The sequence below is a fragment of the Miniopterus natalensis genome, chromosome 15, assembly GCF_054644295.1.
Source record: "Miniopterus natalensis isolate mMinNat1 chromosome 15, mMinNat1.hap1, whole genome shotgun sequence".
In the NCBI taxonomy this organism is placed as follows: Eukaryota; Metazoa; Chordata; class Mammalia; order Chiroptera; family Miniopteridae; genus Miniopterus; species Miniopterus natalensis.
In genome coordinates this window covers 20,946,401-20,970,154 of record NC_142095.1, presented here as the reverse complement: position 1 = coordinate 20,970,154, position 23,754 = coordinate 20,946,401, and the positions used below count along the sequence as shown (strand labels likewise).

General features: G+C 39.7%; 1 protein-coding gene across 2 annotated transcripts in view; it reads right to left on the bottom strand.

Annotated features, from left to right (window-relative positions):
- Window positions 1–9,313: 9,313 nt before the first annotated feature.
- The window catches only part of HACL1 (2-hydroxyacyl-CoA lyase 1), a 32,924-nt gene continuing 18,483 nt past the window's right edge, over window positions 9,314–23,754 (bottom strand). For both annotated transcript variants that reach the window (XM_016219726.2, XM_087824928.1), the window contains 8 exons: window positions 22,047–22,130; window positions 21,442–21,543; window positions 19,139–19,293; window positions 18,341–18,499; window positions 16,685–16,792; window positions 14,041–14,227; window positions 11,004–11,078; window positions 9,314–9,413 (listed from right to left, as the gene is read on the bottom strand). In XM_016219726.2, the coding sequence (XP_016075212.2) occupies window positions 11,046–11,078; window positions 14,041–14,227; window positions 16,685–16,792; window positions 18,341–18,499; window positions 19,139–19,293; window positions 21,442–21,543; window positions 22,047–22,130 (828 nt within the window). In that variant the 3' untranslated portion in view covers window positions 9,314–9,413; window positions 11,004–11,045. The remainder of the gene's footprint in view (window positions 9,414–11,003; window positions 11,079–14,040; window positions 14,228–16,684; window positions 16,793–18,340; window positions 18,500–19,138; window positions 19,294–21,441; window positions 21,544–22,046; window positions 22,131–23,754) is intronic.

The window sequence follows — 23,754 nt, the reverse complement described above, 5'->3', positions numbered from 1 at the left end:
ATTGAGTAGGCCGCAGGGAGGGGAGAAGCAGCCCACCTCCAGGTAGCTGGCCATCTCAGATGAGGCAGTAGACATGAGATAAGGCCAATTTGGATCATCTAGCCTCATTCAGATCTCCAGATGGTGGCAGTCACAGAAGTGACTCCAGGTGAGACAAGTTGAAGAACTGCCCGGGTGAACCCAGCCCAGATTACAGATTCATGAGCAAACAGAATGGCTGTTGTTTCTGCTTTCAGTATCCTGAAGCCACTAGGTTGTAGGATAATTTGTTATGCAGCAATGGCTAAGTGATACAGAATTTATAAGAAAAGCTTTTGAAAGCACAAAGAATATACTTGGCTTACATTCAAAATTAATAAAACAGCTTAAAGAGGGGGCAGCCTCCTTTAGCTGCCCCCAAATGTTTGACAGAGGGTGTGTGATTGCTGTCTAAACCCAACCAGGAAATTCTCAGCTTGCTCTTGTTAACACCTGCAACATACAGCCCCAGCAGCGGGCTTTTGGTGGCTTGAAGAAAGGTGTAGCCTACCTGCGAGGAAGGTAACTCTTGAGTAACTTGGTGCCAGAATCTGAACTTTCCCCATCCAGCTCAGATTCCTCCTCTGAGTAGCCAGGGTGATTAATTCCTTCTCTCAGCATACAGATTTCACCACTAAGTGTGAAGTTGCACAGATTATATCAATAATGTCTTGCTTGTTACACCTGCTGGTATTGTTTTTGAACTGCTTCTAAACCATCTTGTTGCTATTTAACCTGTGTTAATGTCCCGGAACATGGGGACTGTTTCATAGCTCTTTGTACCCCACAGTCCCAGGACAGTCCCTGTCACCTAACAATAGATCCTCAACAATGTCAGTTCAAGTTGATCAAATTCTACCATTTAGGATGAAAAGAAAGTAGGAGGAGTGGCATAGCTTTATGCTCCAGGCACACTGAATGACTTGCATCTCCCAGCACCCTTCATGCCTTTGCCCATGCAGCCGGTGGGCGCAGGCCTGGTTCAAGGGAGGGCTTTAGCGAGCACTGTGAGAGAGAGTCTGCGGATGGACTGTTGCCCAGAGTTAGGGCCTGCATACAGCAAGCAGACTGAATGTGCACATTCAGGCCACTAGGGCGCAAGACACTGCTGATTAAAGTTTCTACAGGAAACTCTACCCTTGGGGGAGGCCGCTCACAGAGGTGTTTATAAGCCCCCAATACTTATTAAACAAGTTTTTTAGTCAATTTCCATTTCCCATGTACCATGTATTTTATGAGCCTATTTCTTATGAGGTTACCCTAACTAACCGAGGCAGAAATTATCACCTTTTCTTCAAACTCTCTTGGAAGGGCTCTGAATTGTTCATAATCTAATAACACAGGCTATTAGATTTTTCCAGAAGGAAATTATTATAGACTTGTAAAAAGCTTACACCAATAAATCCTATCAAAGTTAGAGCCTTCCTTCTCATGCCTTGTAGGTGGGAATGTACACTGAAGAACAACCTGGGGTACCCATCAGCACTTAACATGCACCTGCTGTTTTACTCAGAAATTCTACAGAAATACTCACTCAGCTGCCCATGGTTGAGGTGCAAGGATGTTCATGACAGCCTCAAATCTGAAACAGCCTACCTCCACGTTGAGTAAGTCACGGAACCACCATCCAATCAAACATTATACGGTCATGACAAAGAACAAGGCCGTTCCAGTAACAAGTAATACTGGAGAATTGGTCTTCCCTACCCAAAACAAACAAAAACAAACCCGAACCCTTACCTTGCCCCAGACATAAAAAAAGATTAAACTTCTAGAAGAAAACAGGAGAACATTTTAGTGATCTTGGATTAGGCAAAGATTTCTCTTCTTAAATTAAGATTTTTAAAATAAAATTTGTATATATTTAAGGTACACATCATGATGCTTTGATATAAATATACATTGTGAAATGATTACTACAGTCACGCTAATTAACACATCCATCACTTCATATAGTTACCTCTCTTTTGTAGTGAGAACACCTAAGAGCTAATCTAGAAAATTTCAAGTATTAACTACAGTCACCACGCTGTTCATTAGGTCTCTAAAACGTATTCACCTTACATAACTTAAGCTTTGTACTCTTTGATAACATCTTCCCATTTCCCTCACCCTCCCACCCCTGGTAACCGTTATTTTACTCTGTTTCTATAAAAAAAAAAATTCTTAATTAGGACACAAAAATCACAAATTATAGAAGAAAAAAATGCTAAACTGGCCTTGATCAACATCTTAAAACTCCTGCTCTTCGAAAGACAATGTTAAATTGAATAAACAAGCCAAAGACTGGGAGAAAATATTTGCAAAACATGTATAATAAAGGACTTATGTTCAGAATATATAAAGAACTTTTATAACTCAATGTAATAAAGCAAACACCCAGTTAAAAGAAATGGGCAAAAGGTGTGACTAAATACTTCGCCAAAGCAAATACATGAATGGCAAAAAAGCACATGAAAAGGTCCTCAACATCACTAGTCATCAGGGAAATGCAAATTAAAACCATGATGAAATACTACTTCATATTACTAGAATGGCTAAAATTAAAAAGACTGGCCCAGCTGGGCGTGGCTCAGCGGTTGAGCGTCAACCTAGGATCCAGGCGATCGGGGTTCGATTCCCGGTCAGGGCACAGGCCCGGGTTGCGGGCTCGATCCCCAGTGGGAGGCGTGCAGGAGGCAGCTGATCAGTGACTCTCTCATCATTGATGTTTCTCTCTCTCCTTCTCCCTTTCTTTCTTTCTAAAATCAACAAAAAATATATTTTTAGAAATTATATTGGAAATTTACAATATATATCAGCATACCTAAGCCTCTGGAAAATCCTGCAGTAAAGAAACCCATTTACTTTGCTTTTATCCCTAAAAATATTTGACCCCTAAAACCATTTTTAATTCCTATTATCACTCCTTTTTTTCTTTATCTATGTTTTATATAATAAATCTGTTAGTGATGTGCTGAATAAATAATTATTATGTAGGGCTTTATTTTTTATAAAATCTTTTTTTTAAAAAATTGTGTTCACAAGGGAGGCAGTGGGATTAGACTTATAATTCACATTTTACAGCTGAGAAAACTGAGACTTGTGTGAGGTTCTGGGGAAAGAGGCAGAGATTTATGTAGTTTGTCTGGTGGAGCAATGGCTGGCAAGACTGAACCTGAACCATCCGTGCTGCCTAATGATGCATCGAGCCAGATGCCAGCTCCCAGGTATCAGGGCGAGACTGGCTCCCCAAGGAGACATCCATCAACCTTCACCTGAACTCGACTCAGTAATGCTGTGAGTCCAAGAATCACTCAGCTCCGAAATGCAAAACCACATTCTTGGGAGGGAGACAGGAAAGTCACAGCTTTTATGACAGAAGTCAGGGAGGGCTGGAGACCTCTGAGGAGATCCTGAAATGGTTCATGACAAATGAGGATTGATGGTTCTTGACTGAAACTCGTAAGAAGGGAAAACATCCTGAGCAAGGCCAGTTTCCTGATGCTGCTTATTTCAAGAATCATAGGAATAAATTAACTCAAAATAATTGTTAAGCCACCAAAAGGCATAACAAATCTCAGCCCCACTCTCAAAGGTGGGGTGGTAGGTTTGCTCCGGATCCCCCCTAAATTTTCTGGGTGAACCCCAGAAAATTTAATTGACATCCACTTCATTCTCTTCTAACCAGTCCAAATGCATGTTCCTAGTTTACTGTTTACTGTTTGTACTTCCCATGTGTTCACCGCAAAATTTTATTTTAAAATATTTATTGGCAGAACATTACTACCCCCATCCCCAGCAACTCCCCCCCCCCCCCCCCCCCCCCCCCCCCCGTCAACTCAAATCCCCCCTCCCATTACTTTCACCATCATTCCACCTGGAGACAATGGTCCCTCTTGTATGCCAAGAGATTGAATGGGGTGAGGGGGAAGACTCACTTCACTATTGGATTTGGCCCAAGGTAAAGACAAAGCATCATTTCAAAGCTTAGATCTAGTCTCTGTACAGCTAAAGGTGGAGAACAAGGGGGTGTGGCTCTGTGGTTTGGCAAAGCCCTAGAATAGGCCTGTTCCTAATACACTGATAGGCCAATGGTGACCAGACTCTGGAGAAAAGGTTGGGAAAGGGTCACTGCCCTTGCCACCTATAATTATGCATACTCCCATCCTATAGCGGGAAGGGAGGTCTTGGCCAATATGAGCAATAATCGGGAGCTGCTGAAGAGTCTTTTAGAATCACAGACTTTTAGGAAACAATAACCTAAGAGGTGGAGCCTGGGTCAAGATTCCCTTTGCAAAGTCTCAGAGCAGAGTTGCCTCTCGCCAAGGCAACCATAAGTATGCAGCTGCAGAGGTTTTAGCTTTAAATGCAATGACACATGTAAGGCACCTTGCAGTAAATCTGGCCTGTAAATGTGAGGCTGCAGAGTCCCCTGTGTGAGCTGGTGGCTCGGTGCGTGCCTTGGCACCCACCTGTCTCCCCCAGGCTCTCTTTACCACATGCCCAACTCCTTCCACGTCAGGCATACTGTCTGGTCTGGCCCTCAACCCTCACAGAGTAAAGGGTGAGGACAGCTCTGTCCCGTTGCCCATATAATCACTGTGTGCCTTTGACAGCCTGTCTGTTGCCCACTGGGGACCTGGCCACAGCCAACATTTAGCTTGGCCACCTTTCTTCCACACCTCGGCACAGGCCTGGGCTGTCAGTGTAAACTCAGGAAAACGCACATTCATTTGAGCCAAACTGGATTAGCCAGACCAGTTGGCAGCTGGGAAGTCACGTGCTGCTTTCCCAAACCAAATAGATATTATTTTTAGATTATTTACTGTTTGGTATTATCCATGCCACAGCTCCCTCCCATTAGAGCACACCAGAGAAAATTGGCTGCAGCCAATTAATGGATATTTCACAGGTCATTTGTCAGTACTGGACCTTATAAAAAGACAGACAACAGGAATGTGTGTACACAGAGGAAGGACCATATGAGGACACTAGAAGGTGACCATCTGCAAGCCAAGGGGAGAGGAAACCAAACCTATGGACACCGTGATCTTTGTCTTCTAGCCTCCAGAACTGTGAGAAAAGAAATTTGTGTTTAAGCCACCCAACCTGTGGTACTTTGTTATGGCAGCCCCAGCAAATGAACACGCTGGGCTAACGCATTGTTCAGACAGCGTGTGGAGAATTGCAGTGTGGAATTAACGGTATATGTTATTACCTTCCCCCCTGAAGACAATTTTCAGGGGTTGTTGATAATGCATTTTCTGAAGCCAGAGCTGGGCAGAGGACTTGGAATAAATCAATACCCCTCCCCACTGGTGGCCCTAACCTTACACATATCACTGTGGGATCAAGGAGGGAGGAAAGGAGGTAGCCTTCTGCTGACTCACATAGGGGAGCTTGGTCTGAGAATTTGAAGGTGAAGACTACAGAGTGTAAACCAAAATTTCCAAAGAGGTCGGGAAAAATAGAGACTTCATTCAGGTGAAACAGTTCCATAGGCATCGTCCTGCAGAAACCAAAAGTACCCTCCGCTGAGACAAAGGGGAGATGACCATTTATAAAGTTCCAGCCCAGGTTCCCAAATGGCCCAATTTTATGCAAGTGAGGCTTCCAAATTCTAAGTTCTGATTGGTCTGAATCATGCAGTTCAGACTGGTTGTTACAGAGCAGCTCTGTTCGGTTGGTATAAATGCAAATAAGGGTATAATTGTGCAGATCTGATTGCACAAAGCAGGTCTCAGTCCGTCAGTCAAAAGACAAAAGGCGGCCTTCCCCGCAGTGGCTGACTCTGGCGGCTTAAACAAGCAGGGCATGTGCGGGAGGCCGAGAGTTCAGACTGAGGTTTTTCCCTGTATACAGAGTAGATGAGGAGCCCGTCAGCACATGGCTGCTAGATTCTTATTATTTATAAAATTTGGGTCCTGGGCTGACCATGGGGAGTCCATCTCAGCAGATAAATTCCTTCTAGAGGTTCACATCAAGTGAATCTTTATTCTCAGGGTCCACAGAGAAACAGATTTCGCAATATGTTCTTCATCATTTGTCTCAGCACCTTGAAGGAAGACAGTCTAGGCAACAAATAATTAGCATCCCAACTAGCCCCAATTCATTCGCCGAGAAGTCACCTTTTATTGGCACAAGCGCCCACTTGGAAATGTTAGGGGCTCTTTTCCCATCTCATTATGTGCTTTGGGGAAGACATTCAAACGCTGCAGCCTCAGAAACTCCTTGTAAAGAGATTTTCTTGTCATCTTTTGCTCCTCCAGAAGGAAGAAGGCAGATAAAAGACATGTGATGGTAAATGGTGCGTGCCTGCAGTCACAGGTATTATTTAGCATTGTTCTGGTACTAGCCAATGCCTCTAGATGAGAGAAAGGAAGAACTGATTTAAAGAATTCATTAAGGTCTGGGGGGAAAATGGGAAACTGCTTTGGTTTCAAAGGCATATGTTAATCAGATATTGTTATCTCAGATGCAAAAGACAACCACAGGCTTAGTTAAGGTGAAAATTTTACTTTTGTTAGGGAAAAAGACTGCCTCAGGACATGACTACCCACCGTAGACTGCTTAAGTTTAAAAAGTTTTCATTTCCAGCCGTTGAGCGTCGACCTGGGATCCAGGCGATTAGGGTTCAATTCCCAGTCAGGGCACATGCCCAAGTTGTGGGCTCGATCAATGACTCATCATTGATGTTTCTATCTCTCTCTCTCCATCTCCTTTCCTCTCTCTGAAATCAATAAAGATATATTTAAAAAAGAAAAAAGTTTTCATTTCAGACCATCCCTTGTGGTTATTTTAGGTCTCTGAGTTCACAAGGCCGCCATGTAGGCATGCCCTGAGCTTTTCAGGTTGAGTATGTGGCTGCTTTCCGTCCAATCATCTTTCTCATCTGGAATTTAACTGGTTTCCAACTTTCTTAATATAGTCATATGAAATTCTATCCTAGTCATTCTAAATTTGCATTTATTTACTGCCTCCCCACTGCCTAGTTAAGTGTCTAGAAAACAGTAAAGAAACACATATTTTTGGATTTAATATTATTTTCATTTTCTTGCAGTGTTCAATATTCCTATTATTTTTCTGTAACAGATTTGAAACTTTTTTTCCTAAGGAAAATATACTCAGTTCACATAAGCTGAGCTACTTCAAAGGTACATATGTAAAATAACCATAGAAAATACCCACTGAGCTATTTCCAGCCATCATGAATTCTCACTCAACTATTATTTAGTGAACCCCTGCAGAGCAGGTGGCTCTATTAGGGAGTGAAAACACACGGCAGTTTTCCAGGAAATGACTAATCTACTTGGAGAAGACCCACTTACTTGAAAAGCGAAACCACATTGCTAAACAGGATGTAATTCCAGCAGTATTCTCCTCTTCTCTAAGGTCACATCTTTCTAAAACAGTGGCATTTATTGAGTGCCTTCCATATGCCAGGCATTAGGTTAGAAGCTTCTGGAAAGCTTTTTGAGTGCCCAAACAACCCCATGAAGTATGAGAGATTTTGTAAAGAATATTAGTAGAGAAACTAACTCTAAGAGGTCATTTCCTACCCTAGATTCTTTTTTTCTTTTTTTATAAATATATCTTTATTGATTTCAGAGAGAGGAAAGGAGAGGGACAGAGATAGAAACATCAATGATGAGAGAGTCATTGATCGGCTGCCTCCCGCTGGGCCCCGACTGGGGATCAAGCCCGCAACCCGGGCATGTGCCCTGACCGGGAATTGAACTGCGATCTCCTGGATCCTAGGCCAATGCTCAACTGCTGAGCCATGCCAGGGCGGGCCCACCTTAGATTCTTAGTTTTCCTAAGTTAAGAAAACAGCCACAATCTTTCAAAGTTTAGTTTTTATGAGGCTCAAGTATCAACATATTAGGATCACATAAGAGTGTTATTAAAATAGGGGGTGCAAAATGTTTATCAAAGTGAGTTTTGGCTACCAACAGATTCATTTTAGAGGGGCTTATTTGATATATTATCCTGCTAAAGAAACATTCCTATAAGGAGACTAATTTCGAGGTACCTTTACAAAATAAGCATTCAATAGACTTGTTATCCAAGTGCTACAGGACTGATTTGGTCTTTATATGCTCAGACTGACCTCTGCTGGACTGTCTATTAACCTGCCAACATGTTTTTTTCTCTTGAGATAATATGGCTAGAGAAAGGGCATTTTCCCCAAATTATATTTACTGTTTAGACTTCCATAGTTCAATTTACTAATACTCATCAAACCTTCCACACTACCTTACAGCAACATCTTGTACTGCACTCAGCTGCCAGAGGCAAAAGACCCTGGGCAGAGCAGGATCCTGGTGAGGTTACACGAGCTCCCCGCCCGCCAAGCTCCTTTTGATACTCTCTCTGCTCTTACGCAGCGCAGGCTCTCTGCTGTGTGTCTTAGAAATACACTGAGTCCCTGCCAACTGCGCCTCATTTCCGGGTTGTCGGGAAAAACCACAGATCCCTGCAAGTGTCTCCTAGGTACACGTCACAAAACGGTAGTCCACCACTTTGTGGAGGTCACTTATGCCCCTAACTAGCCGATGGAGACAATTCTAATATGGACAGTGTGAACAAACTGAACTTAACACCTTGCTGACCGGTCACGAGGACACACTTGTTTCTGGTCCAAACACTGCTGACTGGCCACAAGATAACTTGTGCCTGCACTTACATTAATTTAAGTAATTTTAAACACCTTGTGGATCAGTCATGATGAAAAGAGGCTGCCGAACAGGCAAGTTCTGGCTCAAAATAACTGGTCAGCAAGGTTAATATAAAGTCCTATGCTCCAATTCATATAAAATTGTAGAAAATAAACAAGAATGCTCCTGAAAGTAAGTGATACTTTTCCATTTCTAAATTTTTATTTTTTCAATCCTTACCCATGGATATTTTTTCCATTGCTTTTCAGAGAGAGAGTGGAAGGGGGAGAGAAAGAAACACTGATGTGTGTGAAGGAGACACATCGATTGAGGGCAAGGGATAGCTTGCAACCGAGGTGCATGCCTGTATGTGCCCTTGGCCGGAATTGAACCTGCGACTCTTCAGTCCGAGGGCCGAAGCTCTAACCACTGAGCAAACTGGCTAGGGCTCTAATATGCTTTTAAAATACAGGCATATGTTGGACATATTTCAGGTTCATTTCCAGACCACCACAATAAAGCAAATATCACAATAATGCAAGTCACACAAGTTTTTTTGTTTCCCAGTGCATATAGAAAAGTTATGTTTACACTACACTGTAGTCCATTAAGTGTGCAACAGCATTATGTCTAATAAAAACAACAATGTACATACCTCAATTTAAAAATACTTTTATTGCTAAAAACACTAACCATCATCTGAGCCTTCAACAAGTCGTAATCTTTTTGCTGGTGGAAGGTCTTAAAATGCAGTATCTGCGAAGCACAATAAAGCAAAGCACAGTAAAACGAGGTATGCCTGCAATGTCTGTTTCTGATAATAAAAATTACAAGATTATTTCTGTTTCCAAATTTTGTAAAAGAAGGAAAAAATGAAGAATAAATAAAAATGGCCTATAATCCCAGCACTCAGTTATTGTAAAATTGAGGTTTATTTTGTGCCCATCTTTTTTCTCTGTGTATATGTGTGCATGGGTACAGGTGTACATCTGATCTGGGCTCATCCATTTTGTAGCTTGCCTTTTCCATGTAGTATTATCCTGTGATTATTTCTCCATTAGTAAATACTCTGTAACACAATTTTTATTTTGTGATGACAATAGATCATAATGCATGTAACCAGTATCTTTTTATTAAACATTGGGGTGGTTCCTAAATAAAACTATGCTGAATGGTCTTATATGTAACTATTTGACCAAATATTTTATTTCTTTAGGATACATTCTGTAGCTAAGCTCACTGGGTCAAAGTTATGGGTATGTATATTTTTAAAATTCCAAAACAAGCGCAGCTAGAACTACTCTGTAGAAATATTGTACCAATTCCAGCTTCCACCACAGCACAGCAGTGCCCACTTCACTTCACCCTCATGCACGCTGAGAATTATACTTTAGAAAGAGATTTACCACCCTAGCCTGTGGGCTTAGTTGGTTGGAGCGCTGTCCCATACACTGAGAGGTCTCAGATTCAATTCCCGGTTGGGGTGCGTACAGGAAGCTACCAACTGATGTTTCTTTCTCACATCGATGTTTCTCTCTCTCTTCCTCTCCCTTCCTCTCTCTCTAAAATCAATAAAAGCATATCCTCGGGTGAGGATTAAAAAAATAATAAAAGTGCTTCTGCCCAAAGAAAAGTGCTTTGCCAAGTGGATAAGCAAAAATAAGGCTTTCCAGTCTAACATATTTGTACTTATTCATAATAATCATTCTTTTATTGACCATCTGTATTTTTTCTGTTGATTATACATTCATGCTCATTACCCATTTTTCTACTAGTGCATTAATACTGTTCTTATTTATAGGAGTTCTTTATATATTAAGGCTGTTGACCCTGCTGGTCTTGATGAGGTACACCTAAACAAAAGTTACTAATCCAAATATACCCTGAAATTATTAGTTTTGGTGTAGTGTACTTCTCCTTTGGCTCAATAAATTCTTTCCAGAAAAAAGAAAAAACAAAACCCCAACTCAACAAGTGTGGAATAAGCCCCGCTAAATACTGGGGAGACTAAGGTATGAAGTGGTCAACAAATAAACTATAAAGAAGAAATAGCCTGTGTACTCCAAGCTTTCTTCTTAAAAAATGTTTTTAAAAAATAAATGACTTTAAGAATGCATTTATTAAAAGAACACTGTGTTAACTCAGTGGGTAACTGTTACAATGCTATTCTTTAATAAAATCCTTTATCTGTAAATGGTTATTCCTATAGTTGAATACTGGTAACTTTTTCTTTCTGTTTTTAATCAATTATTATATAATGTTATTTAGAAATGTTTTTTATTTATCTTTGTACAACAATTTTAACATTATACTTATTTTGCTGTGGAAAAGAAAATTCCTTCTTACAGGAAAGAAAAAACTCCTGAAGACCACTTATGACATCTTTATTTACATATTAGAGCGGGTCAGCCAGTGAAAATCCTAGAAAAAGAAAAGACAACAAATATTCAGTTGAAAGAAATAACTGTCTCAAACAATACCCTCAGTGTTTTCCTTGTTCTAGAATCTAAAAGTCCCATTATAACCACATTTACCACCATGGTGGTAAATAAGGTTTGTCTTTGGTTTAGTGCTTTACCCAAACAGGAGCTAAAAAAATCCAGAGTGAACCTTTCTGTTTTGTCCTACAAAACAACCTAAAATGACTTTCTGGGTCCTCTCCCATTAACAGAGTCTAAAAGAAATAGAAGTACACACAAAAGAAGGGAGGAAATGGAGACCCAAAGAGGATCAAGCTCCCAGGTCCAAGAAGAACCTGGGTAGGAAGAGCAGTGCACAAAAGTCTTTCCCAGGACCAATACCATTCTAGCCTGGACATAGGTGACTGTAGGGATTAGGTCCTCCCGGTATTACAGCAGGAAGCAGTCAGCCTACACTGCAAATCAGTGACAAACAGTGAATGGACACACAGATGATCAATGAAAATCAACAGCTTGGAAACTAATATGTATGGAATTCTACTGGAATAAGGGTAAACGTCAAAGACGGAGATGCAAAGAAACAGAAGAATAATCCTCATGGAATTATAAAAGAAATAAAAACTTGTATTTCTCCAGGAATACCCCCCAGCATTCATAGAGAACTACTAACAAAATAGAACAGTAATAACAATATAAAAGTTATGTGAATGGTTTTGGGGCCATATTTAAGTAAAATAAGGGTTACTTAAACACAAGCACTACGATACTGTGACAGTCAATCTGAAGTTGGCTACACCTTCAAGTGACTACTGTGTTGTTAGCATATATAGGGCAGATACGATGGACAAAGAGATGATTCACAATCCATGCAGCTTGTAGTGGGAAGGTGCAAGATTTCATCATGTTACTTAGATGGTGCACAATTTAAAACTTATGAATTGTTTATTTCTGGAATTTTCCATTTAGTATTTCCAGATCACAGTTGAACATGAGTAATTGAAACCATGGAAAGCAAAACTTTGGCTAGGGGTAGACTACTATACTAACTTTGGGCTTTGTTCTTTTTCTAGTTCCAAGCCTTTTCTTTTTTCCTGAGGTAGGCATTTATTGCTGTGAACTTCCCTCTTAGAACTCCTTTTTCTGCATAAGTTTTGGTATGCTGTGTTTCCATTTTCATATGTCTTTAAAGGTATTTTTTAATTTCTCTTTTGACTCTTCTTTGACCCATTAGTTGTTCAGTAGCATGCTGCTTAGTCCCCACATATTTGTGAATTTTTTAGTTTTCTTCTTGTAATTGACTTGTACTTTTATAGCATTGTGGTTGGAAAAGATGTTTCGTATGATTTCAGTCTTCTTAAATTTATGAAGACTTGTTTTGTAACCTAAGATATGATCTTTCTTGGAGATGTCCTGTGTGCACTTGGGAAAAAATGTGTATTTTATTGCTTTTGGATTACACATTCTGTATGTATCAGTTAAGTCCATCTGGTCTAACATGTCATTTAATGCCATGTTTCCTTATTTATTTTTCATCTGGATGATCTACCCATTGATCTAAGTAGGGTATTAAAGTTCTCTACTATTACTGTATTGCTATCTATTTCTCCCTTGAGGTTTGTTAATATTTGCTTCATATATTTAGGTTCTCCTATGTTGGATGCATAGATATTTACAAATGATATATCATATTGTTGGACTGACCCCTTTATCATTATGTAATGTCCATCTCTGTCTTTATTACAGTCTTTATTTTTAAGTGTATTTTGTCTAATACAAGTATACCTACCCTAACTTTCTTTTGGTTTCCATTTGCAAGGAATATCTTTTTCCATATCTTCACTTTCAGTCTGTGTATGTCCTTACATGTGAAGTGAGTCTCTTGTAGGCAGCATATAGGTCTGTGGGTTTTTTGTTCTTGTTTTTATCCACTCATTCACTCTGTCTTTTGATTGGAGAATTTAGTCCATTTACATTTAAAGTAATTACTGATAGGAATGTACTATTTGCTACATATTTCATTGTGTTTTTGGCTGTTTTGTATTTCCAATATGTTCCTTTTGCCAAAATCTCTGATATGTTTTTACAGCAAGAGAATGTCAGTAGAATTATATATATTTTATAGTTCAAAATTAGTTTATTTACATTTCATTGATGGTCCAAGTGTCCATTTGCCTATTTGCCCACTGTCTTGTTCAAAAATAAAAAGATCTCACAGCAGATATATGAAGAAAGAACCAAGTAAAAAACTACCTGAAAAAATCATCTGCTCTAAAAACAATGGCTAATACACAATGTGCAAGCATGGAGGACAGGTATATAAGAGGGCAAGTAGCAGGATCAGAGTACAAAATTAAGTATGAAAAGCAACTTAATATGGGATGGAAGAGGATCATGCGACACACTTTGCTTTAGAGACCAAAATAACTAATTTTGAATGTAATTGCACCAATCATCCTATTAGTCTCATCTCCCACTGTGCTTCCTGCATGCTTTCAGCTAGCCACTGTGGCCTTCTTTCAGCTCCTCAGACTTGCCATATTCCTTCCTGCTACAGAGTCTTTACATATCTCTTCCACCAGCTCTTTGATGAGTTTGTCCCTACTTATTCACTGGATCTCAGTTTAAGCACCACCTCCTCTGAGAAGCCTTCCCTGTGATCACCATATAAATCAGATTCCTTTGTTGCATGCTCATTCAGAACTCAGTTCCTTTCCTTCAGAGAAGCTGCTCACTCTGCCATACTATTCAGTCATAAGGCTACTGGCCTGTCCCTCTCCCTTCCTGTGCTGTTAGCTCCATGAGAGGAGGCTGAGCCTGGTTTTGCTCACCATGCTATTCTTTTCACTCACCTAACGTATATCTTAACAAATATTTGCTGAACAAACAAATGAAACTTCCAGACTCAGAAATAGTTTAGAAAGAAAACTCTGAATAACAGAGTGTTCCAGCAACCTCACATTTACCTGGGCTTTCCGCTCAGCTTGTGGCTCAATCATGATGTTGATGAGAGAAGGTTTGGTTGTATCCGCCAAGCTTTGCCTCAGGGATCCTTTGAGTTCTTCTTGTGTTTGTACAAAATACCCTTTGCCTCCAAAGGCAGTCATGACCTGCTCGTAACGTGCATTTGGCAGAAGACAAACTGGAGGGGCCCTGAAAAGCATGTCACAAATAAACAGGAAAAAATCATACCATTCTCTGACATAATTTGTAGAAAAATGTAGGTTAAAAAGAAAGGCATACCTTTATATCCAACACTTAAATGGAAAGAAACGCCAGTACACTAAACTGTCCATATATTTTATATTGTCTATATAGCAAAGTCAAATATAACTTTTTGTGATGATGGAAAAGTTTTATATCCGTGTTATCCAATATAATAGCTATTAGCAACCTGGTGCTGTGAACACTTGAACTGTGACTAGTTAGAATAAGAAACTGAATTTTTTGTTAGTTTTCCTGTTTTTAATTTTTTTTTTATTGAAGTATAGTTGGCATACAACATTATGTATTAGTTTCAGGTATACAACATTTATATACCGTGTGATGTGACTACCGTGGTGTGTCTATTAACCATCTATCACTGCAAAGTTGTTACAATATTTCTGACTATAGTCTCTGTGCTGTACACTACATCCCAGCGGCTACAATACGTACATATAATAAATATTATAAAATAAATATTTTATAACTGGAAGTTTGTAGCTCTTATTCATCTTTTTTACCCATCCTTTCCTCCTCCCCTCTGGCAAACATCAGTTTGTTCTTTGTATCTATGAGTCTGTTTCTATTTTGTTTGTTCATTTTGTTTTTTTAGATTCCACATATAAGTAAAATCATATGGTATTTGTCTCTCTCTGACTTATTTAAAATAGAATAATAACCCCTAGGTCCATCCATGTTGTTGCAAATGGCAAAATTTTATTCCTTTTTATTGCTGAGTAACATTCCTGTGTGTGTGTGTGTGTGTGTGTGTGTGCGCGCGCGCGTGTGTGTGTGTGTGCGCGCGCGCATCACATCTTCTTTATCAATTCATCTGTCAATGAACACCTACGTTGCTTCCATATCTTGGCTATTATAAATAATGTTGCAATAGGGATGCATATATCTTTTCAAATTGTTGTTTTAGTTTTCTTCTAATAAATACCCAGAAATGGAATTGCTGGGTCATAATGTAGTTGTACATTTCATTTTTTGAGGAACCTTCATACTGTTTTCCATAGTGGTTGTACCAGTTCAAAATCCTACCAACAGTGCATGAGGGTTCCCTTTTCTCTACCTCCCTGCCAAATGCTGAGTTGTACGATTTCCTTATACAGTGGTACCTCAGTTTTCGAACACTTCCATTGACAAACATTTCAGTTTACAAACGCCGTAAACCTAGGAGTAAATGCTTTGATTTTTTAACACGCCTCGGTCGGAAGTCAAACACGCCACACGGCTTCCACTGAGGGCAAGATCCTGAGGCCTAGCTGTCAGCTGTGGATCCCTCGGTTTTCAAACGTTCCAGAACTCGAATGGTCTTCCGGAACAGATTACATTCGAAAACTGAGGTACCACTGTATAATCCCTTATCAGATACACCATTTGCAAACATTTTCTCCCATTCTGTAGGTTGTTTTTCATTTTGTTGGTTTCCTTTGCTGTGTAGAAGATTTTTAGTTTGATGTAGTCCCATTTGTTTATTTTTGCTTTTGTTGCCCTTGCCCAAGGTGACATATCCAAAAGGATACTGCCAAGACCAATGTCAAAGAGTTTACTACCTAGATTTTCTTCTAGGAGTTTTATGGTTTCAGGTCTTACATTTAAGTCCTTAATCCGTTTTGAGTTTATTTTTGTATGTGGTGTAAGAAAGTGGTCCAGTTTCATTTTTTTGCATGTATCTGTCCAGTTTTCCAAGTGCCATTTATAGACGAGACTGTCATTTCTCCATTGTATATTCTTGCCCCCTCTGTTGTAGATTAACTGACCATATTTATGAGGGTTTATTTCTGGGCTCTCTGAAACTGAATTTTTAATTTAATTTAAATAGCCACATGTGGCTAGTGGCTACTACACTAACCATCAACTATTATGAATCCAAAAGAAAAAGGAAAGAAGGAACGGTTACTACAAATCAGCAAGTAACAACAAAACAACAAATGAAGTCAGTGAGGCATAAGCAAACATACCTACACCCTGCTCCACCTTCCCAGGCTGATTCACAAATTCACATCTCTCTCACACCCCACAGCCAGCTACAGTACTGTCCCAGTTGGGCTCTTCTATCAGTTGATCAAGATTTAGCTAAGTGGTAAAAGGAAGACCTCTGGATGTAAGCATCCATATTTCTACATGTTGTACTGGGAGCGCTTTGCAATGAGCTCTTTCATTAGCAAGGCATAGCCGTCAAACTCATTTGTCTGAGTCTTCAGTGGCTCCCTGATCATAAACTATCGTGGATGGCTGTGCAAAGAGGAACCGTGCAGACAGGGTTCTTGCCCTTTAGAGGGTCTGACGACATAAACAAGCAACACTCACACCACAGAAGCACAATCCAATACAGAAGACTTTTTAAAGAGATTAAAAGAGATGAGAGAAAGTAAATACACATTGTTCTGGGCTACTTACACAGCAGTAGCATCTCCAAATTTTAACATTTCCTTCCAAGAATCTGTATCAACACCCTGGTAAATTCCATTGTTATTTACCACCAAAAGTACAATTGGCAAGTTGTACCTAAAATGACAGAAAAATATAAAGGCAATAATTCTTCATTCTAAAGCAATTTCTTTTCTTCTAGCTGAAATTTAAGCTTAAAATGGATAGTTTTCCATAAACTTTTTTTTGTAATATTAGGGCAAAACTAAAAATCAAGCATTTGTTATCCTAATAAAAGAATATCAATCATTAACAGAAATATCATGGAGTAGTAGAAAGAATGCAAGATTAGCAGTCGAGAGACCTGGTTCGACTACTATGCAACTATGAAACTTGGGCACATCACTGAGCTTTTCTGAACCTTGGTTTTCATAGATCCAGGTGTTAATTAGAATGACGCCTTCCATGCTTGATACCTCTGAAGCACCACTTGTAGGTGGTATCTAGGAGTACTGTTTGAAAGGTATAAGGTATCTTTCTATTGAGTTCTCAGACACCCAGCACTTGCTAGATGCTGTGGGAGGTACACAAGTGACTAGCATACATCCTTTCCTCTCAAACCACTTCACCCATAATTAGGAAAACATACATGGGGTAATAGAGAAAAAGGATATTTAACAATGTGCTAAAAAGTATGACAAAGACCACCCCCCCAAAAAAAAAGTCTGATTAAACTTCACTAATGACTGAAAAAAGACTATGGGCTTTATTTTCTACAGACATAATTTCTGAAACCAGGTATAAAAACAAAACTAACCTGCATACTGTTATGTAACAGAACTGTGGTAACTACAGGCTCTCCACTCTCAAAGGGAATGGTTTTACTTCACTCTCTAGAAGGCTGACTTCCCCATAAATCACGTTTTAGATGAACATTATTTGGTTGTAAATACAGATACTTTAACAGGCACACACTTTCCCTCTGATCTGGAAAGTTTTATATACCAACACTTTGAAAATCACAAAGCATGATTTACAAAAGCCCTAAAAGGAGCTCTGGCTAAAAATAGAATTGTTTTCCTAGCTTAAATATTCGGGGAGGAAAAAAATCCCCATACTTCTATAGTAAGATCTACAATTTGTGAGTTTCTCTATGAATCTTCACAACTATAAAAATAACCTGAGTAGCTCACTTCTCTGAGCAGTCTCCTCAAGCTTTACCTAGATCATCCCATTTGTTCCTCATAACTGGCCTCAAAGGTAGGAATAATTACTATTCCTGTTCCTATTCCAGAGGAGACTGAAGCTTGGTTAAGTGACTTAACCCAAGTCAGTTAGCTCTGCAGTATTTAAATTCAGGTCATCTGACCCAGAAGCCATGCTCTTAAGAACCAAGTTCTGCTGTATCCTTGCAGAAAACAAGCTTTTCTCGGGACAGAACTTTTTTTCAGTGACCTCCACTCCCCATAGTTTTGCAGGATTTGGGCATGCAGTAAAGAGGTCATAAGCATGCTGTCCTGGAGGAGAAAGACCCTGGGGTTATTTATACTAGTATCTATACAATGCTGTGCACAGGGCACCGGGATGTGATCAATGCTTGATAAGCATTTGTTAGGCGAGTGGGTCTCATGTATAATTTTTTCATATTTTGGAGAAAGAAATGTTCTGATTCAGGATGCTGTTTACCTGCAGATGGTTTCTACTTCCAGGCCAGAAAACCCAAAGGCACTGTCTCCTTCCACACAGATGACCCGCTGTCCTGGGTTTCTATCTTTAGCCACTACAGCAGCTGCAATGGCAAATCCCAAACCGACTCCCATTGTTCCAAAAGTGCCAGCATCAAGCCTATTGGAGAATAAAGCGAATGAAACCCTCCAGGGTGGGTCACAGATGGCGAGGCTGGCATAAATCTAGGCATATTCACACAATATATGGAAAAATACAGAACAGTGAAAACATTCTCTTTAATATCAAGTTTTAGACTGTGAGGAACTAATTTGTCAGAGATCAGCAGAATAAGAGGAAAAAGTCACTCATGATTGCTCATAAGACTGTGACTGTATCCTTAGAACTCTGACCACATAAATTATCGCATGATCTTGAGGACACACCAGCATAAAAACTCTATACAACCTCACTTAAGAATAATTTTACTAACTACAGTGGTACCTCGGTTTTCGAACACTGTAAATCTGGAGGTAAATGCTTCAGTTTTCAAACACGCCTTGGAAGATGAACATGCCACATGGCTTTGGTTGAGGGCAAGATCCTGAGGCCCAGCTGTCAGCTACTGATCCCTCGGGTTTCAAAAGTTTCTGAACTCGAACAGTCTTCTGGAACGGATCACATTCAAAAACCGAGGCACCACTGTATGTCCTTATACACTGGATATGTATGATTCTCACATGTTTTGAAATCTGCACTAATGAAGTTTCAAATTTAACACATTATAATTCACTATGATTTCTTTTTTGGAAGCTTTACCTGTGACGAGGAAGGAAGTTTTGAAGCACAGTGCGCCCAATATCCATAGTATTTGCTCCTTCACTTACTATAATACAGTCTCTGGGTAGTTGTTCTTGAACGTGGTAGAATACTGTGTAATAATTCATAGGCAGGGATTTTTTGGAAGCTAATTCCTAAAATATTAGAGGGAAATATAGTCAAATTAAATTGAGATATAATGAAAATACACACTGTCAATAAGCTACTATAAAACTTATTTGAAAATAAATGAACAACTGCAGGCTACAAAGTTCCCAAATGGCGACCAATGGCCACTGTGAGAAGCAAGAGTAGGATCCTGGTAGGCATACTAAGAAAAATGTGTCCCACCATCCCAGTTAGGGACACAATCAAATAAGCCAGGGAATATCTCTCTTCCAGAAGAGCCACAATGCAAATTAGCATATAAAAGACTGAGAAGTCCTATAGTACAAGTAACTGGAAACACTAGGTTAAATAAAACTAAACAGTCCTCTTTAAGCACTTTTAGGGAAACTCTGCCTCAGAAAAAGTGAAAATTTTATTCTAGACTATTTTCATCAGAAATATGACCCTAAGTTTAAATAAAAATGAAGTCAGGATTTTAGAAAATCTGGTTCTTCCTCACAAGCACTGGAGAGTAAAGGGGATACGTTTTCCCCACTATTCTAAAGTGTCTCTGAGCTGAGAGAAAGCCACGTAGGGCTTTAGCAGCAACAGTCCCATCTGGTCCCAGCACTGCCTCTTCACCTGTGCTACTTTGGTCCACTGGAGATTATACTCAAGGAGGATGAGGGACCCTGCTATACTCCTGCTCCACAGAAGAGAGGCAACTTTCTTCCATTTTAAACTAAGGTGATTCCTAGGGAAAAGAAGGAATTAATCATGATACCATTAAGGAAACAGAAGTGAGACTGGCTCTTGATAGGAGAAACAGTCACTGATTAAAATTCAAATGAAAGACAGAATCATGTATAATCAATTCTTTGAAAATGAGATGACTGATAAATTAGGAAACAATATGAGCATAATTCAAATTTCGTATTTGCTCACGTATGATTCCATCAGTGAGATACACCACATGGACACAGAGAACTACACCCAGCTGAACCAAGATGCATAGAAATATACAAAACAGTGAAAAAAATCAGGAACAACCTTTCTCACAAAGAGAAAACACTACCTACATACAAAGACTTTAAAGAGAAAACACCAAATCCTGCAGAAGTGGCTCATTTTAATGCTAGTAGTGGATGGCTTCACACATTACAATTTCCAAAGCCTTCAGCTATCAGGCAAAGCCACAAGTGCAGATAAGGAAGTCACAAAGGAATTTCCAGTAAAAACAAACTGCATTAAGAAGGCTACAAATGTTCTCACCAAAAAAAAGACAAGTGAGGGGCGGATGTGTTAATTATCTAGATGGGAAAAATCCTTTCATAACATGTATGTTATATCACCATGATATTTATATACCTTTAAATATCTCACAGCTTTATATGTCAGTCATATCTCAATAAAGCTGAGATTTAAAAAGAAATGAAGGCTGTACATTAGATCAAAATTTCAATTTTCATGAAACATCTATCTATTATAAATGCATGCCTTGAAGGACTTATATCTTAAAGGTAGAAAAACATAACCCAACATGCCTCAGGAGTCAAGGCTCCAAAAGGCCTTACTTATAATTTGGTGTTAAGGTCAAACTGAGGACAGTAAGCCACACCTACCCACACAGGCTCTTACAACTTTCTGTCCAAAGTCAGTCCACCCACCTTCCACCACAGTAACTCACAGGCTGTAACCCTTCTGATGCCTACTTCCACTAGAAACTTCAGGTCTTTCTCAAGGTAAAGTGCCATATTTATTGTGATAAATAAAATATATTTTTTTTAATTTACTTTTTTTTAGAAATACAGTGTCCCAAAAAATGTATACAAACACTTCGAATAATTATAAAAGCAGTGCTTATATTAAATTACATTTCATTTTCCAAACTGCACTATCAGCTGTTAAAGTGAATATACATTTTTGGAGGGGACACCCTACACACACACATACACACACACACACACACACACAACTGTGACAGACTTTGCCACTATTTTTGTTAGGTTCCTATCTTAATGTTTCACAAACTTCTTGAGAGTTGTAACCTTAACCCCTTTTCCCCAATGAGGCCAGTGTTTTCTACTGAATGATTTTGCATAGCGTGGTGATTTTTAGGAATGCACGTGCCATGTTATGACAGAACTGAGCCATGACCCTAAAGCATTCTTGAGTTTCAGTGGGTTCAGGATTACCTTGGATGCAGCTTCATTGCTCTTCATTTTTTCTCTCAGAGTCTGCCACCAGCGACTCTCTGGAGGATACTGCCACGGTGTTTGGTCAAATTGTTCTAAAAGCTAAAAAACCACAAACAGTTTTTTTTTCTTCTTGAAAATAAACTTAAATCACAGTAACATACAAATCTCTTCTTAAAGACAATACTGCTATACTGACTGCTCTTCACATCACTCATACCCTTTGTTTTTCCTCTAGGTAGCACACAATTGATAGAAGATAAACAGGTGGCATGGAAAGCTTTTGTTTGGGTCAGTGCAGACTTCAGTCAGATGTTAGGATTCCCATATGCACAGTGAAGTGCCACCTCTCCCCCCCACCCCACTGGCTGGGGCTATTAAGCCCTCCTTGGGTCTTTGGCACTAGAAGGAAAGTCACCCCCTCCGGAAAATCCTTATAGGAAGGCCGACAGCCCCAAATACCTAGGGATCCCCATCATAAATTTTGTTTAAAATAGATACTATCAGATCTGTCATCAAGTAAATCAAGATTGAAACATTTTAAAGAACTGACTATTTTCTAAAGGCCAATCCACATAAATTAAAACCCAGGCAAAAGCACTTACCTGTTTAGTGACAGCATTTATATCTCCTAGCAAAGTCACAGCAGGTCTTACATTATTGCCTAATTCTTCTGCACAGATGTCAACCTACAGAGACAAGATTGAGGAGTAAGCTGTGTTTATTCTTTAATTGTTTAAGAAATCAATTAAGGCTGAATACACGAACTATGTATACAGGGGTGGGTCAAAGTAGGTAAGAACCCTGTGCCAAAGTGTGCTTGAGTGTAGCAAGTAGACTATAAGCATGTGTAAATAGTGGAGGCCGGAAATGTGAGCAATTATGAGATTGTATCTCGGAGCACTGTGCTGCTGTGACAGTCTTTTGAGTTAATAAAGCTACTGTAATAATCATCACCTGCATGTTTTTTTCCTTATGAACAACTGTAAACCTACTTTTGCCAACCCCTGCACGTAGCATGATAAATAAGATTTGATGTTCAAGAAGTTCCTTAACAGAAGTAAAAATCCATGAACTACGCAAGCATTGTAGCTAGTAGAGAAACCTCATCATTTCCCTCAGTTCTACTCTAAATTTTGGTATTGTTCCCGTACACCCATAGGAATACATTTGACTTGATCAATTATAGTTTTCAATCTAGTCAACAATAAAGTTCTACTTAATTAGAGTGGAATTCCTATTTAGAGCCGTTCTTAAATTTTAGCATATATGTATCAGAATCACCTGGTAGGCTTGTTAAACTATAAATTGCAAGAATCCACCTCAGAGTTTCTGATCTCAATAGGTCTGGGGTGAGGCCTCAAAATGGGTATTTCTAACCGGCTTCCCTGGTGGTGCTGAGGCTGCTGGTCCAGGAACATTTTAAGAATCACTCCTAGGGTGCTGGCCGGTGTGGCTCCGTGGGTAGGGCATTGTCCCATATCCAAAGGGTGCCAGTTTGATTCCCATTCAGGGCACATGCCAGGGTTGTGAGCGCGACCCCTAGTAGGGGGTGTGCAGGAGGCAGACAATCCATGTTGTGCTCTGACATCCATGTTTCTCTCTCTCCTCCCTTCCTCTAAAAATCAGTTAAAATATTTTTTAAAAAATAGAAAAGAATCACTCCTAGCCCGTGGCAGGATTACTTCCCTTTTACTCAGAAGCTCCATTTCTGGATGGCCATGGCCAAGTAAAAATAGCTTGTCAGAAGGAGTAATTTAGCCACCCCAAAGGGCATACATACATTTTATTTTGCAACCAAGAGGGGAAATCAAAGAAGTGGCAGCATTTTCCAGGTATAACCCAAATCTTGTTCGTTTGTGGTTTTGTTTCTCAGTGGCCCTAGGGGGAGATGGACTATTAGAAGCTGCCTCCGGCCCGGCCGGGCACAGCTCAGCAGTTGAGCATAGGCCTAGGATCCAGGAGTTCAGGGTTTGATTCTGGGTCAGGGCACATACCCAGGTTGTGGGCTCGATTCCCAGCAGGGGGCATGCGGGAGGCATCGGATCAATAACTCTCTCATCACTGATGTTTCTATCTCTCTCTCTCCCTCTTCCTTCCTCTCTGAAATCAATAAAAATATATTAAAAAAATTAAAAATAGAAGCTGCCTCCATAAGTAAAAGGTAAATAAGATAGCAACGGCAGCTGGATCACCAGATACCATACACAATCTGTGTAGGGTGAACAGGTTTGCATGCCACTGTGTGGGTAGTACTCTCCACACCAGCAAGGAAACTAGCTTATAAAGAGGGTCACCATGACGTAAGAGTCA